This window comes from Zosterops lateralis, assembly GCF_965231275.1.
Source record: "Zosterops lateralis genome assembly, chromosome: 4".
NCBI lineage: Eukaryota > Metazoa > Chordata > Aves > Passeriformes > Zosteropidae > Zosterops > Zosterops lateralis.
In genome coordinates this window covers 49,263,103-49,281,345 of record NC_139765.1, presented here as the reverse complement: position 1 = coordinate 49,281,345, position 18,243 = coordinate 49,263,103, and the positions used below count along the sequence as shown (strand labels likewise).

The 18,243-nt window shown below is 36.2% G+C and overlaps 1 protein-coding gene across 1 annotated transcript in view; it reads left to right on the top strand.

The window, feature by feature from the left end:
- Window positions 1-349: 349 nt before the first annotated feature.
- TFEC (transcription factor EC) overlaps window positions 350-18,243 on the top strand; it is a gene marked incomplete at its 5' end in the record, with an annotated part of 69,943 nt that continues 52,049 nt past the window's right edge. Inside the window, 3 exon segments of the mRNA XM_083859834.1 lie at window positions 350-376; window positions 378-405; window positions 408-442. Coding sequence (XP_083715960.1) covers window positions 350-376; window positions 378-405; window positions 408-442 — 90 coding nt within the window.

Here is an 18,243-nt window from a genome sequence, read left to right as displayed (position 1 = left end):
AAGACTGTCTGTGCAATTAGCTATCTGAACTCTAACCCTTCCAGAATAATTAATGAATAACAGAAGGGATCAAGACAAAGACACAAAGTGATTTGGTGGGTGCTAGCAAGTAATACATCAAAGAATGCTGGTAATTGGCCCTGTGGCTTTCATTCTTTGCCCTATTTCTTTCAATTCATTGACTCAAAATAATGGGTTCAGGTTCATTATCAACAGGTTTTAGCTGCAAGAGCACAACACTTCAACAAAGCTATGATTGTAGCAGTGCTGGTGGCTGAGCAAAAGTTGTAGAGTGTAGCACACTCCCTTGAAAGGGAAAGTAGCAGCATAGTCACAGGCTTTGTCTTACATGAAACTGTTGGTGTTCACAAATTTGCTCTGAGTTTTCTAAGACTTGGTGTTCACTGAGGTTACAATGCTGGAATACAGTTGGTATGGGCAGGTATGTATAACTCTGCTTCAAACCCTATTGTAGCAGCAGCACCTATATTCTGTTCCTTCAGCTGTAAGAAATGAAATAGAATTCCTGACATCATGTGTCACATGTACATGACATTATTTGCATACTAATGGAGACAGTTTAGAGACAGTTTTCTCTCCCTGTTTTGGTGGCATTGCAGTAAAGGGAAAATTTATTATTTTGAATCCATAAAAATATCTTTCTGATCTGCAAAATTGTACTTGAGGGTTTGAGATTGTTTGTTTTTGGTTTTTTTTGAAATCAGAAATGGAATCTCTACTGTTCTGTTTGTTTCTAGTGTAAATGGTGTTGTAAAATGTTGATATAACTGTTGAGGAGGTATTTAATTAGAATGGCTTTTGATAAAGAACAAAAGAATAATATTAGATATTAGGATATTAGAGCAGTCGCTTTCAAAGAGTGAATGATGTGTGTGTTTTCTCTGCTGTCATTTTGCCTTGGTCGTTTCTCCCTAGATATTGTTATTTTCTATATGTATTCCCCCTAAAATATTGTTATATATTCATATATATTCTCCCTAAAATATTGTTATTTTCTAACCATTGCAGTAAATACAATTGCATTTATGGTTAGAATCTGTATGGCACTATAGTTAAAATCTGCCCTTTTGGTTTAGTATCTGAGAAATGTGAAAAATGGTTTAAATTTATAAGCTTGCTTATAAGCACAAATGAGTGTAAAATTATTTTTCTTCTTGGTTAATGATGTTATTCTGAATTTAGGTTCATAGCAAATACACAAACTGGTGTAAATGTTTTAAATAGCAATCTGTGCTCCTTATTCTCATACAAAACAATATAAAAACTTCCCATTTTCCCATTTCCTCTGACAGTCTGTGAGGAGGTAGCTGCTGGTGCAACTATTTTCTGTTTAAGTCCTACAGATCAGATTCTGATCTTCATTATACCACTGTTGATCTGAAGGAGATTGAGTGAACTTTATGCAGAATTTCATTTCAAGAGGACTATGTTTTATGATTGTGAAATCATACAGTAGAATATTGAGTAATAATAAATTTAGGTAAAAAGTTTCTGATACAACCCTGATAGAACTTGTGGTATTTAATTTCATTTTATATTTCAGAGAATAGCAATTATGCAATAAATATTTAAAGACATATATGAATTACCAGTGTTTAACTGCAGCTGTAAATGTAACTGTGTGATGCATGACTAACAGCCTCAACCCTTTAAGCACAGGCACTGTTTGAAATAATGATGTCACTGATCTATGTGTAGTTGTTTTTTGTTGTTTTCTATTGCACAGGTTCCTCCTTTAGAACATGTGCCTTATGAATAGCTTTGCTTGTGCTATAGGCAAAAGTACTGCAGTTTTGGAAAGGCTTTATTAGTGTGTAGTCTAAATCCAAAAGATATCTTTTGATAAATTCTAAGCAATACTTCTTAGAATTTTTAAAAAATTTAAATGTTTGTTTTAGAACACTGCTTAGCACTTGGAACAGTGCTCCAAGCCTAGTGTGACAAAGCTGTTAATCAGAATGTTTGCTCTCTGCTCTTTGTGATTCCAAGTGGTTTTGGCAGAGGTTTCTTGTGAAAATCTCAGCATGACTTATGATATATGAAACACTTTGAGAGAATTGTTGAGTTCAAAATGTAGTTGTTTCTGAGGCTTTTCATACCACTGAGGAAGTCTTTTCCATCTGTTCACACTAAGACATGAATGCCATGAATATATTTATCTTCACAATAATAACTTTTAAGGATGGCAAAGAGAGAGTAAACTGTGATTTTTTTAGTCTTGCCACTGTTATATGTTAAAATAAATATTTAAAAACTGTGAAGAGCCATACTCCAATGACTTCTGTCACACATACATTTCAAGATCCTGAGTTGACAAAATACTGCTTGATCTTGTCTCAGAGGTTCTTACACTTTTTCAGAAAGTTCCTCGTCTTTTTGTATAATTTTGCCTTCAAGTGAATAACAAGACTTTGAGGGAAAAGGAAAATCGTTATTAAAAATACACACAGACTTGATCAAAATAACTTTGATGGCCAGAATGATGAGAACAATCATTCTCTTCCTTTGAGAGGTTTTTTTGTCTGAGATTTGAGGGCAGCAATATTGATCTAGAAAACTCTGTCACTCAATTTTAAATGAAATGTAAAATTTTTACATTTTCTTACTTATCAGCCTCCATTAAAAAGGAGATGCTCTTGCAGGGAAAAGTGCTATTCTCACTTTGGATATCACAATGTGTTTATCATATGGGGCTTAACTAAATAGCTCCTCTTTATGTGACTAGGAAAAAAAGACTACCTTTATTTAGGGTTGGGGTTTTGACTGTAGCAGCTGGATATGAGTCTGGATCCTAGGCTGGACTGTGGCACCTTGACCCCCTCAAGGGCATCCTTTTCATCAGGTACCCTTTGCTTTTCTTCTCCCTGATGGAAGTGACAACAGTAGAAGCCTATTTCCTGCTCTCCCTCTCCTGCAAGAAGCTACACCCCAGAGAAATGGCAGAAAGCTGCATGTGCAGCAGCCTGGGTCTTTTTGGACCACAGAAAGTTTTCCTGAAACACTCTGGGAGCTTATACTTTCTACTTCTGAGTATCAAAATTACTCTTATGTGCTAAAAATGGATTTGGTTTGGTAGCAGAACTAACTATAAGTGGGATATGCAGAGGAAGAGGAGCTGAGGGACAATTGTGTCTCTCAAACATGCTCAGTTCCTGTCTTTTAGTGAGAACAGGAACAACTTCAGACTTTTAAGGACGTTTAGCAAATGAGAATTAAAATATAATTCATTGCATTGCTTTCTGATAGAGAGTGCACAAAGCCTGCAAAAGAGAAGGGAGTCTTGGTTGATGAAGGTCAGTTCGTATTTCAAAGGCTGACCTCCTTTGAAAAGGGTCTCTCTGCCTTCTGTTCCCATAGGAAGGGACCCAGGGGCTGGATTCATGCTGGCCTGCGGTCAGGGAAGTGCTGAGCTTCCATTCAAATCACTGTTCCCTGAAAGAAAAGGCATTTCAGCACAACCTTAGGTGTCTTTGACTAAGACCTGGATACTTTCTGAGGCAGGGTCTTCATCTGGCTGATACTATGTGCTTGAAAATCTCAAAGGCTGTAAATTTTGCAAAATGCAGATTCTTCTTTGCTGTAATTTTTCAGTCTTAACTTGGTATGGTTTCCTTTGGCCAGATATCCACTGCACAGTGTCTTACAGAAACTATTAGCAAAATATGGGCTGAATTGGTCTAGAAGACAAAATAGTACTTTTTTCTCAAATTTTTAGGTACCATAAAGGGAAAAGCATAGGATGGCAGTAACTTTACTCAGGGAGTAAAATCTCTGTTTCTAAGCTTTATTCCTAAACTTTCATAAACCAAATTTATTATCAAGTCTTCCAAATATAACAATATTCATCATGAAAAAGCCCTCTGATATTATTAGGTAAAAGGTTTATAGAGCAGGAAAATATTATGATAATGTAATTTAAATTTAATTATTTCTCTAACAATGATTAAAGAAAATGTTCATAGCTTTGGAAGGGAGCTGACCTCTGTAATCAATAATGTTTGTACTTCCTTGCAAAGTGTGTTGCTTATGCAAAAGAATAAGAAATCATGTCTGGATCTCAGGGAAAAGGATGGCGGGTTATGGAAGGGCAAAAGGATGCTGAAAAAAGAATCGTGACCAGAGACTTCTAATGGAAATTATTGGGGTGGAAGACAGAAACAGGAAACAATTGAGAAGAATGTGTTAGATGTCATATCTGCTAATGTGTCTTGCCCAGCCAAGAAGAATGTGACTAGCCCATCTCTCCCCTCTCCCCTAGGAATAGGCCTTCAATTTTTTGTGCCCTTTGCCTCCTGGTCTCTTCCATGATGGTTTTTATATCACTTGCCAGATTTTTTTCTGGCTGGAGGTTCAAATGAGTTTTCTCATGAAAAAAAAAAATAAACTTCTGTGAGTGTTGTCTTGTTTGTAGACCTTTGAATCCATCTAGGATTTTCAAGTGCCCTATGGGGAGTTAGGCTGTCCCTGTCAAGAGTAGAGCTCAGGGGAAGGCAAGTGGAGGCCCTATTACCCCTTTCTAAGTTTTACAATGCTGCGAGGATAGCAATGACAACTTCATCACTTAAGAAAGCATCTGTTTCAGTGTCCAAGTGTTTTATCTGTCTGAAATTTTTGTCCCTGAACAACTTTTGGTATATTGGATCTCTTCCTTGCTTGGTGATATCAGAAGAACTATTAACTTCTCCCAGTGTTGCTAAAAATTGTGAACTGCTGTTTGAACCTCCTTGTGTTTGGGTTTGCACAATGCAATAACAACTTGTTTGTGAGAACTTTCAAAGTATTTTTGTAGCTTTCAAGTAAGTAAAGAACAATTAAATCAGGAAAATACCGTGCTAATTGTATCTCATTTGTCATTACTGGTGTTCTCCAATATTTGCCTTTCATGAAGGGTTAGGTCAATCCTTTAATATTACACAGAGAATAATACAGTGTGAGGAAAAAAAGGATGTTCCCTGAACAGGACTTATGGATGCACCTCCCACATTTGAAAGTATTTGAATGTGAAGATTCAAATCTGCCCACAGCACTTACAGCAGTGTTAAAACTAGGCTTTAAAGAAGCAAAAGTGCTTCCCCTAAGGCTCTAGCATATAATTATTACTGTAAAAAAAAAAAAAAAAAATAAATTAAAAAAAAAAAAGAAGCTTAGGGGTTTTAGTGTGATTTCTAGTCTAATTTGGAGGAATTAATTGCATTATATGAGCCTATCCTGACCACAGAATTTTTTAATCTCAATCTGCAGTAAACATGTCTTCAACACTACATAGATCTGAGTTTCCCTATTAAATACAGAAAGCCTTGATCCATATTCAACTTATTTTCTTGAATCTCCCTGCTGGGATGAAAGTGTCATCTCATCTTGTATTAATTTTGTCTAGATATGCATATATTATGAATATTATTATTATGCTATAGCTTCTGGGGCAGGTTTTCTCATATACTTTTGAGAATTTTAAACTCTTTAAGTAATACCTAAAATTTCCACCTCACTTCAAAAAAAAAGTTTGTTTTTGAGAAGAAGGTGATGTTATGCAAACTTTGCCCTGTCTATAACAGCCTTTGAAAGTCAAATACAGAAGCAAATTTCTAGTAGTTCCTTAAGAAGCAAACTTTGTCCCCACCCTTCACAGGAAGGGAAGCAGGAGCAGTGAAACCCCTGTGCTTGCTTCTCTTGGCACTACTGACCTCCCTCCAGCTGTATGGTCATGTCTGCCACCCCTGCCATGGCTGAGGAGCTAGGGTGAGTACTGGAAGAGGCAACTCTCTGCTTCTAGGGATTGTTCTGCTTCTTGGTGTTGGGGAAAACCAACTGGCAGGAACTAACCTGGGTTCAGGGACTGCAGGAGGGGATGCAGGACTTCGCAGTGGTGGTGGCAGCTCTGGGGAGAGCCCAAGAACCCCTCCAAAGCCTGTCAGGCAGCACCTGCCTGTCAAGTGAGTGTGTGAGAGCAGCAACTGCACAACAGGGCTCAACTGCATAGTCATTAACAATTAATTTTAATGCTTGTGTCTTAACTGCCACTGAAGCTGCAATGTATTTTTGTGGCAGGAACTGGTTGGTAAAAAAGGTATTTCAATGCCTTCTGTATTTGGACCACATTACAATTAAACTATTGTACTTCTATAGCCATAGTGTTGCCCCATAGCTAATGGGGTTTATGTTAGACCTTAAGCTTAATAAACTGCTTTCTGAGGAGACAAGAAGATTTGATTTCACTGTTCTATAAAATTAAACTTGTTGCACTACAGAAAAGAGTACATGATTTTAACTGTTTGTTTACACAGAGCTTCTGTGGAGTCCAGTGGAAGTTTTGCCGATTATTTCAAAGCAAGACTCTATTTAAATAATATTCGCATGACAACACACTTTTTCATTGTGCAGTTTATTGCTTTCACTGATCCATTTTATATTTAATTATTAAATAATTTTTAAAATTATAATGACTTTAACAATTGTATGTACAGATGTTTACTCCATGTTTATGGATGTATTCAGACAGCTGCATTCATTCACAACTAAACTCTCCCCTATAAAAACTTGGACTTAAATATAGGCAATTTGTCCTTAAGGGAAAGGAAAATAAACCCCACTGATCTAAAAAAAAAAAAAAAAAAAAAAAAAAAAAAAAAAAAGCCTAATAATGCCCTTCTGTCCCCCTTACCTTCAATTACAATTTGGTATCTAAAGAACTAAAGATACTTGGTCTTTTTGCCTCCACAGCCTCCACATTTGAGACAAATCTTTCAAATTTGGATGTCCAAAATGCAAATGAATTTTCAAATCTTGAGAGTGATTTAAGAGCATGGTCTACAATAAGATCAGTGGAGACTGGCATTCTTTAGTCACTTTTGTTGTTCTCACAAGAATATCCTGAATGTATACTTTCACATCAAATTCAGTATGCTCTCTGAAATGTTGAGCAGAGCAAATGACTCTTGGAGAGCTATACATAAAGGTATTCTGGCACTACTGTGGCAACTGACAAGACTGAGTACTGATTTAGATGCCTAATTTTAACTCAAGATTAACTTCAAATTTCCACAGTTATTTATCTCAAATAATATAATAAAGCTGCTGCTGCTAGTTAGCTCATCTTATCAGTGTCATTCTAAAAGATTGACATGTGGGTTGAGCCAGTTGTTGTTGTGGAGAAGCAAGATCTAATATAGAACAATTCACCTGCCTATTATTTTAGACATAATCAGGACACAACTCCCTAATTTATTTAAAAACCCGAAACTTGCATTCTGGAACTGACATGAATTTGTATGAAAGAAACAGGAAAAAAAATTGAAATTAAATAAATGGTAATAATGTTACATTTGAAACCATTATTTTCTCTTCCTGTTGACCTGCTATGTGTACCCCAGGGTCAGGAATGCCCAACACCTTTGCTGAGCAGGACTTAACCAATGTGACCAGGAGCTGTGAGGAATAACCCTTCCTTACTAGAGACGTATTTCCATATTCTCTCCAGGGTAACTGGTCTTGTTGGGTGAATGCAGATGTGAGAGTGTACATAATTGTAAATGTGATGTATTTAAGAAAACAAAGGTGCAAATCAAAAGTTTCTAAACTAGGTTGGTAAAAGGTAAAGCTTCCCTTGGGCTCTGTACTGTCCTGGTGTGTCTTGTTTTAATCTGCCACTCTAAGCTGGTTCCCTTTGATAGAGCTGTACTGCCAGTACATGAGATAGTGAGCTTTCCCAAGCAGCTGTTTTTCCTGCACCAGAAGCTACAGGAGCACTGTGAGGATCCTTTGGCAAAAAAACATAGGAGGGTTGTACTGTGAAGCTACCTTGAAGCAGTAAGTGAGGAGCAAGTGAGTTGGGGAAGAGGATTTGTTTCACAGTCATTCTTTTCCTTAAGAAGTTTCTTGGAACTGAACTTGTATGTTGCCCATCTAGATGATGGGTAAGCAGGGCTGGTCAATATTGTGGTTACAGCTGCTGTCACTGCACTTATTCCGATGGGACAGATTCTGCTGAGCTGTGAAAGCACAGGGCTGCAGGCTGTTGTCAGCACAAGGCTGGGAACGGAACAAACTCTTTTCTGCAAGTGATAATTGTACCACGGTTCAGTAAAGGAGCACTTGCAAAGCCCAGCAGAGCAAAGTATGAAATAACCTTGCTGATCAAGTAGCCATACCTGCTGGGACCTATTAACTTTTCATCTTGGCAGAGACTATATAGGTGTGTTCAAAACCTGTTGGTTTGATGTCTGTTTCAGGATAAATTAAGTTGGAATAGGGGAAGCTGCTTCTCAAGTCTCAGGCTAGACATCTTGCAGGAAGTACTTATTGTTTTCCTCAGTTTCACGTGATGTTTCAAAGCCTCCCTTCTTCAGAGGGTGTTCAATCCAGCTGTTTGCCTAAGTGGGATCCCCCTCTTCAACTCCCTGCAATGGCTGGATGTGCTGCAAAGTCTTTCGGGGATGAAGTGATATATCGTAGTGCAAAATAATTTTCCATCTTTTTGGGTGTTTAATGAATTGTGACTTTGAAATGAAGAGTAATTTTGTTCAATTAAAGTAAGTCCAACCAAATTCAGATAAAACTTTACTTAGAGATTTATTAAGTCTAAATGGCTGCATAAGCTGTGTTAGATGCACTTCATCTGCCAGAAAGATCCAGTCCCTCAGTCTTTGCATGAGAATACACCCTCACTGTCCTAAGATAAAGTTCTTCACCATATATCTTGGATCTGTTTTAATTGGGTGTGTGTTATTGATTTTGTCATACTCCTCTGAACTTCCTTGTTAAGTCACAGTCTTAAGCAATAGCTGAAAGTTTGGGATGGGGAAGGGGAAAACAAAGCATGAGATGAGACTTGTCAGACTTTTCAGCCTATTCTGGAAAAGGAAGTGCAGGACATATTGCAAGATAATCAGGCCTTCAAAAACAAACAACCAAAAGACAAACCTACAAAAACCAAACATTCAGTGTGTTTTACAACCAATTTCAGAGACTGTTTAAGGGAAGCACTGAGCCAAATACAATTCCACTGGGAACCAGTTCAGATTTTACTACATATTCTCTCAGTGGTACAGATTTGAAAATGGCAAAATAAACAGAAAAATTTGGGATTTTTCTGATTATTATATGAACTGATCATGACAGTGCTGTAAGTGGAAATTCAGAATCTCTACCACATTGTTTATGGGTTGAACAAGTAGAAATATCTTTGATATCACTTTGCACTTTTTCTTTTCATAACTTCCCTTTCTCTTCACAAATTCCATAAATGTAATTAATATGTCTGAAAACCATGAAATATTCCTTTATAATTTCTGCTGTTTTTTGCAGAAATGCAGTTGCTTTAGCAACATCATAAACAGTATGCAAATGTAAATATAATCAATCAGTGGACTATACTGACAGTATTCAACATGAGAAGTGTTTCCCAGTGGGGGGAAAAAAGGAGGGAATGAAGAAATAACGTGAGAATAATTTGAAAAGCAGGTAGTTCACCACCAGACAGAAACATGAATGAGATGGCAGACTTAAATATTGGCAGAGATGGCAGAGAACTATGGGAATGATGGGAATGATAGGAACATTGTGGTGAATGAAAAAAAAAAAAAAGTTGATAAAATTTTAAATTTAAAAACTTAAAATTTAAAAACATCTGTAGTCCAGATGTTTACTTATAAAAAATTTAACCAGTGAATCAAGTACATGTTGCCTCCCTGTTCTAAAGTGAGCCTTCTAATAAAGGAAATCAATCTTCTTTTTCATCTCAGCATTCCTAAGTCTTCAGTCTCTGAGTTTGATATCTATTTTAAAAAAGGACTAAAAATAGGAAGTGAAGTCTAATGACTTTGAGCAGTAATGGCATGAATCAGACTACTTTTTCTTAGAGTCCACTGTTAACTCATACTAAGGATGGACTGTTCAGTTTTAGTTTCTAATAGCAGGCTATCTTTCTGGCAGAACTTCGGTAAAGACAGCTCAAAATACAAATTATGATGCCATAGAAACTTTTTAATTAAAGAGGTTCAGATACTTAGCTACTATATCTCAGTATTTAATGAAATGAGTTATAGTAAGTCACGATCTCAGCCGATGTGATCAGTATACAAAATAAGGTCATTTACCTTACTCATATGAGATAACTCCAGAAACACATAATTGACAGCATCTGTAGCTCAACAACATTAATAAATTTAGTGATGACAAAACAAAACCTTTCCACTGCAGTGTGGGAAATTTTCAAGTTCTGTTTCCAGAAATGCTGCAGAACTTTTGTGGTAACATAATTCCTGCTTCTGGTGTCTGGCTGCTTAAGACCCCCTCAAGTAGTAATGTTTTGAGGTGGGTGAAGCTGGTACACAATGAGAGTTTCCTGTTCTCCCTAGGGAACTGCAGGCAACTGAGATTGACTCTGCCACATGCCTGTCTAATGTCTCTGGGGTGCTTTCTGCTCCCCCTCAGAATGGATGATCTGGTTGCTACTCAGGGCACCCATGAACAGTTCAACAGCTGGAAAAAAAAGGTTACTCTTTCTGAAAATAAGCCCTGAGAAAAGACAGAACCTAAATACTTTCTCCTCTCAGGAGTATATAGTTCTAAGAGAGCCTGTGCTCCCACAGGTAAAGGGAGTGTATGTGTTACCTTAGTGCCTACAGGTGTTTGATCAGGTGTGCATCTTCTCCTGATTTATAGTGAAGTTTTTGAAAAAAGATGTCCAACCAATTATCAACACCAACAAGAATTTAACTTATTTTTATAGTTACTAACATGATAGCATGTTAAACTACTCCTGTTTTTTAACCAAACTGAATTAATCAAAATTATCTTTTTCTTTGATGCACATGAATCCTGTTCATTCTGCAAAATGCGCAAAGGGTTAAATTAAAGATGAAATGGAGCACAGAAACATGCAGGAGAACCTCCTACTCCTCCTTCAAATCATATTTAAATGATAAAAAGCCTTTCTCCAGGGTTAAAGTCAAACTGTAGATTTCCTGTTATATTTAATAATGTAAGTTCTTCATACATAATGATAAAACTTTATTCTTTTAAATTCAATTTTTAGAATTATCACAATTACTTATGTCAGAAAATAATTGAAACAATTTATTTTCTGTTTGTTTGAATATTGTTTAAGCCGACTATTTCTTATGCACAAACATTTTTCTATCAGTTTTTTTCCAAACGACTTTATATGTAAAGATCTTTCAAGTTAATTCCATTGGTTTATTATTTTTCTCCATATTGCTGTTTCTAAATTGATACAATTTCAATTATTTTTTATTTTAAGATATGTTACATTTTTATTTTAGCAAACTGTGCCAGAAACTGCCAAAATACTCTGTGTGTCAGTGCAGACAGTTGTGATTTCATATCTGTAAAATGTCAGGAAATTTTATAAATGAAATTCAATAAGATAGTTTCAAATATATACATATTTAGCAGCTACTCAAAGTCTGGGTGCACCATTGTTGTTTTGCTCATTTTTGTCAAACAGTAGAAGAAAAAGCATCAAGAAAATTAAGAAGATCATATAAATATTGATATTCAAGTTTTTTGAGCTTCACTTAATATGCCTAGAGATGTGCAGAATTTGTGCAAGTGAGGAATAATCACAACTGAATGCTATGAAACATTAAAGTAAAATGAGTTCAGAGAACTCTTATTTAGAACTTCCTATTTTATCCCTACTAGCTTTCAATTAGAATAAAAAACTAAAAATGAAATATTTGAATGCTATAAATGTCTGTCTGTCTTTGTGCTCAGGGACAGAGCTCTCATTTGGAAGGAAGGATGGTGTGGGAAAGGGGTAGCAGATGTCTTCAAGTTAAGCACTGCCTTATCAACTGTAAGACAACTACATCCATTTATGTATGCAAATTTGCAATTCCCTCACCTAAAATTGAAAATCATTCCTTGCAGGGAAAGTAGGACTGCCAGGGACAGCTTTTCCTTCATAAACAGCAGCTTATCCACTCTTTTTTTCTAGAAGAGAGGAAGCCACACTTAAGTAGGAATCCTTGTGTTCTTTGTATGTTTACAATACCTCTTTGATACATTTAGAAACTGCAAACTTGGTGATAAGCTTGTTCTGGAAGTACAAAACTTCATGTAAAATTTTGACTCTAAACTAGTCCCTAAACGGACAATATTAGATTTTAGTCTCAACCTTTTTGAGTACTATTGTTTCAACATACCTACAGTAAAAGATGCAGCTCTACAAACGTCCTGTAGTTTTGGAAAATTGTCTACCTATGTTAATCATTATCCATGTAACCCTGCTGCACAGAGCTGCATAAGGTTGGGCAGATTGTAGAGGTCAGCCCTGGTAATTGAATAACTGGTGTTCCAGGTGGAGCCTGGGGTGGGATGCAAGTGTTGTGGTCTGTCTGACACTTCCTACATCTGTCTCACTTTCATGAGCAAAATAATTTGCACACAATTATTTTTTCTGTTAGAAAAGTTGAGCAGTTGGTGCCAGGTTACATAATGGCTGGCTATTATAATGCTTTCTTCTTTTTTTATTAACAAAAGAGCTCTGAATATTCGTAAAAAGTTGACGTTATTTTATTAGCTGTTGCCAGTCTATGAGTAAGCCTACAGGAAAGAATATCATGTTCTCTGCTGGATATCTCTGTGAATGTTTCTAAAACATGACTTCCCACGAGCACAGAGAACCATATAGCAGGGCAATTAGTAGGCATGGAATGTATATTCTCAGGCTGTTTCTATTCTCTTGTTAGTTCAGAGTTGTATTTATTATTACATCTTTCATAAATATGTAAGGCCCCAATCAACCACTCCAAAAGACAAAAATGGGTGTTTGTTAAATTTCTCATCCCTTTTGAGCTCCTTGGCTTTAACAAAGAGGTTTTTATATATTGGATTTTTACCAGCATTACAGAAACGAGTTTCAGATTTTATTCCAAAATCAGAATTTCACTCTAGGAGCCCCAAATATTCCAGCGTATTCAAAAAAGCAGGAAATGTTACACATTGTATTACCACCACATGGTGGTTATAACTATTGGCTAATTACGCCTCCAGTGATGGAGCCTGAAATTCTCTTCCAAGTTTGCAAAAGGTAGAGTGTGAAGGGTTTCTGACATGTCACAGGATTCTAGGACTAGCATGGATACTGAGGGGTGCAGCTGTACGGATCCAGGAGGTGGCAGGTACTGGGATGCCAAGATGCCTGGAAGTAGGTATAAGCGGTGTGATGGGTTGGAACCATATTTCATTCCTTTCATGTGCTCCAGTACTGCTTTGTGCTGCTATATAAAAGCAATACATAAATAATAATAAGCTCTAATGGACAGATTTTGCCTTCTGATATTTTGAAGTAGTATAAATGGGTAGAGAACTTATGATGAGTTATGATGTGCAAAAAAGATCATCTTGTATTGGTCTCAAAGAAGTATGAGAAAGGAAGGTCCATAAATCCCTGCTGTTGTGAGCATTCATCAGTCTGGATATCTGATGCATATAAGCAAGTATCCTGAATTTCATATAAACTTCAGTTTTGTTTTCAAGAATAATAACTAATTCCTGAATTTTAGCCTCTTACTACAGAAAAACCTTCTGGTATCTGGCTATAGAGGCACTGTTGTCAGCCTCAAATGCACCTTAACTGTGTCACATCCTATAATATAAAAAAGAAGCCTTTATTAAAAGCAAATAATGATGCTGAACATTTGTTAGCTATTCCTAGTTCTTCCTGGCTGGGGTTCAAGGATCTTACCAAAAAATAACTGCAGTAATGATGATGCAGCAGGAATACTTTGCCAGAACTAGACCTAGAACATTTTTTATATGGACCTAAACTAAATGGACAAGAATCTTATTAAGGAAATTATTTGTTCTTATGTCTCCCTGAATACTGTCTTGCTGCTCTTGCTGCTATGAAGGGCAGGCTTACTCCTAAATTCTTGACACTGTGATGTGGTTTGGCTTTTAAAGTACATACATTCATACACAGATACATACATATATATGTACGCATGTATACACACACACACATAGAACTAGGCTTTAGTCTTAACTGTATCTGAACTAGCTGTGTAGGAACTCTTAGTTATTTTAATTGTAAAACTTGTGAATGTTTATTATCCATCAATACACTAAGCATTTCTGCATAGTAATGGCAGCATTAGTGAGATATTAGTAGCATTTGATGGATTTGCTGGCAACAAGAGCTGCAGTGTTGGGTGCTGGGCTTATCTGGGCCTTGCAGGTGACTACTACTGCAAGGACTGGGAGTGGATCCATGCCTTCCTGGGGTAGATTCATAACCTGTATTTTTTTCCTATGGTAGGCTGCAAAACACGTGAATTTGAACACAACAGGCAGCTGTGCTCTGCACAGAAGTTAGGTGTCAAGGTGAGGCTATAATTTATTTGTGGAATTTATCATGGGGTGGTGCTGCTTGTATAAACAAAGCTTTTAAATTTAAGTTTTAGGATAAAATAGGAAAAACATTTCCCTAATAAATGGAGACAACTTAGAGACTCTTGAAACATTTTTGGGAAAAAATTGACAGAAAGTTATTTTGTGGACATGCTCCATCATTTCATAAGAGACTTGTTCTGAGCTATTAGAAGTATCTATATTTCTTCATTAGGCCAAGTCCTAGTAGTTTGTTACACAACTCTCACATAGGTATAAAAGCGAGAGGGAATAAAAAGCCCAAAATATATTTTATGTGTGTGCTGAAGACATTGGTTTTGAAGAATATAGAAAGTGTAACTTGTCATCAGGTGTCAGTGAGCTTGGCTGCCTGTGGCTCCTCTGCCACTGCATTGACACAACCTAAAGACCCATGTATAAATATTTTTTTCTCTCATAGTTTTGAAAGCAAAACTGCTGATAAACTCTTTCTTTTAAAACAAAGAATGCATGTAAAAATGCGTCCTCTATATTTATCGGACGTACTGTTGAATTTGATAGACAAATAATTTTTTTGCTACGTATATTGTTGCTTTAATGCATTCCCTCACTACTTTGATAAAAGCCTTAAGATGTTGCCAGTAGTCCTTTGATGTTTCCTTCTGATGTTACAGTACCTCTTTTTTTCTTCTCTTCCAAAAAATCTGTTTTACATAAACATGAGCAGACAAGACATTTCTACTTAAGGAAAAAAACATCAAGTTCTATCAATAAAAGGACAAAACAAGAATCTATATCTAGAGCTTTATATACTCTTTTGAAGCTTTCAAAGATGAAGATATTGTAAATATTTTAGAAAAGATATGATAATGTTTCATTAGTTAAAAGAAAAAATAATCATGGCTGCTGTGAATTTTCTTGTGACATAACAATTAATTTTCTAATAAACTCGAAGAGTAAATCTTACAATGGCAAGAAAGTATTTGCCTGTCTATTCTTGTGTATAAACTACCAATTTCTTTACAGGGATTTATTGGTTATTATATAAGAGAAAAGACTGAAATTTTATATTTAAAGTAATCTCAAAGTCTTACATTGTCTTTTGAAATATAAAGTTACTTAATCTATTTGTTTTATTTTTACTGCAAATAAGTGAGGTATTATTATTGATGGTGGTGGTAGTAGTAAGAGTAGTAAAAGAAGAAGAAATGTTTCAACTTAAGATCCCAGTGAAGACGTGGTGACATTGTCCCAAGGAGACTGGAAAAATTGTCGCTCTCAGAATTTTCCAAGATGAAAAAGACATATTAATAGTGATAAATAGATACTGTTATTCAAGTTTGTCAAGGAAAATAGAATCAAAGTCTTGCTCAAGTCTGTATAGGGAAAACGTATCAAGGGCAGGGAATACACAGCATTCTTGAGTGCCAATCCACCGTAATTTAAATTACTGGCAAGTATTGTGGAAAGACTAATTTTCCTGTGAATGGCATGACTGTTTTGCTGCATTCAAGAAGAACCTAGTGTAGTGGAGCCTCATCATGGTCTGGTGATTAAAAAATGTTAACTTAAGCCAAGAAATTCCAGTTGGTTGTCTTACTTTTTCCAAGACATACATATCGTTCAGCTATTCAAAGTTTCATGATCAATCCTCAGCAACTTAAATAGGGATAGAATATTACTTCTTTTTCACACAACTGAAGCATGGTACACTTCTTCAAGACTTTTTTCATAGCTCACTAATGCAGGATGCTCTGGACAATTACTGATTAAAGCTACAGCCTTACTAGCCATTGTCCATACGACTGTTTTCCCTGAAATCAGTGAAAGCCCTTCACAGGATACAATGGAAAACTCTAGGTAGTTGCAGGATTAGGGCCTAGAAATGCATTAGCAATGATAAGGACATATTGTACCTACAATGATAAAACCAAAACAAACACTTTCACTGTCTGACCTCCAATGAGATGGATGGAAATAGAAATGAAATAAGCTACTACTTAACAGGGAAATTTGGGAATTGGAAATAACTAGGTTAAAAACCCCTCCTATTTATCTATGGAATCAAAAACTATGCAATTATAAAAATTTCTAGAGGAACAGAAAAATTGAAGGAATAATTGAGATTTAATATTTAATATTAAATGTGTTAAATACATTTATTTCTTACCCTTCTACAAATCGCTTTATGCTTTTGTGTCCATCTTTTGTGTTCTCTATGTTGCTAAAGCTATTGAGTTCAGACATAAGAGGAAGGAGACATGGCCCAAGGATTTCAACATCTGTTGATCACCCCTAAAGCCCCCATTTCTCATCTGCAATACTCTATATACTCTATTTTAATACTGATTGATTTTACTGTTCATCTATAGAACAGAATTTGTAATTTGTGCCATTTGATCAGGCTGTAAGTAATCTTTATTAGTGAAGGATTATGTGTAGACTTCTATTTCCTGGAGCTGTGTAGGACACTTCTTGCCTCAGTTCTCTTCCTACCAGCCTTTCTCTTTTGCTTACCCTCCCCACATTATCTTTAGAAACAGTGTCCATATGTGAAGCCTACATTAAAATGACTTGGAATTTTACTGTACAGCAGCCACGGGCACCACAAATCATTTTAACTTGTATTGCTTCTGTGCTGACTTTTTCTCTGCCTCATGAAGGGAATTACAGAGTGCCTTATATCAGACCTCTCAAATGGTGGACTTTAAAAGTAGCTTTAGGAAATTAATATCCATGTTCACCTCTCTTCTAACACATACTTCTCTTTACTGTAGTAAAGTCTAAATCCTAGGACTACTAGACACACTGAAATACACTGAAATCTGTAAACAGGAATCAAGATTAAAATATTAACTGGAATTTTCTGTGACTCTTAATGTGTCCTCAGCCAAAAAAAAAAAAAAAATAAAATTCCCATGTCCCTTACTGCTCAGTATTCGAAGTATAGTTAGTAAAAAACCAATAATTCCTGCCAAGGACTTTTCTTCCATGAGACACTATTCCCCTCCAATCCACAGTAGTTTTTACACAGTGGACACACACCTTTCACACTTTGACATAAAATCTGTTTCAAATAGGTTTCTGTGTTCATCCTCTTAACAGTGAAACCATGCTGCTGGTACTGTTCTTGTTTGTGAGATAGATAGGCTCAAATTTGCTTTAATGAAACAATAAAAGCTTTAAATTATTTGCCTGCCCATCCTCTGTCCACAATTTACCACCTTGAAGAAAACCTTAGAAAACCACATATTGTTTGGATCCATAAGATGATCAAAACCCCTGCTGGGAGTATGACTGTTTCTTGTTTTGCTGGTAGTCTTTTGTATGATTCCCAGCTCATGCTGGAAAAGAACTTTCTGGCTGATGTACTCCTGTTGTGTCTTGAGCTTCATGTCTAACATCAAGACCCTTTGTTCTGTAAAAATACACAGAAGTCTTCTTCAGTTTTCCTTTTATTTGTTAAGGCTGTTTAGTTTTCATTATGATGACAGACTAATCTTTCTTTTCCTTTACAGTTGCTGTGGTTTAACCCCAACAGGCAACTAAATACCACACTGCTGCTTGCTCACTTCCCCTTCCCCTGCCACCCAGTGATGGGAAGGGGAGGAAATCAGAAAGGAAAGAAAAGTAAAGAAAATAAAATTCATGGGTTGACATAAAGAAAATTTAATAATTGAAGCAAATAAAATATATTAACCACAAAAAGAACAGCAAGAACAACAATACTAACACTACTTCTAACAACTGTAATAGAAAAGAGAGGGAGAGGGGGAGGTAAAACCCAAGGCAAGTGATGCACAGTACAGTTGCTCACTGCCTGCTGAATGGTGCTGTCTCTGAGCCACGATTGGCTCTACCCTGCAG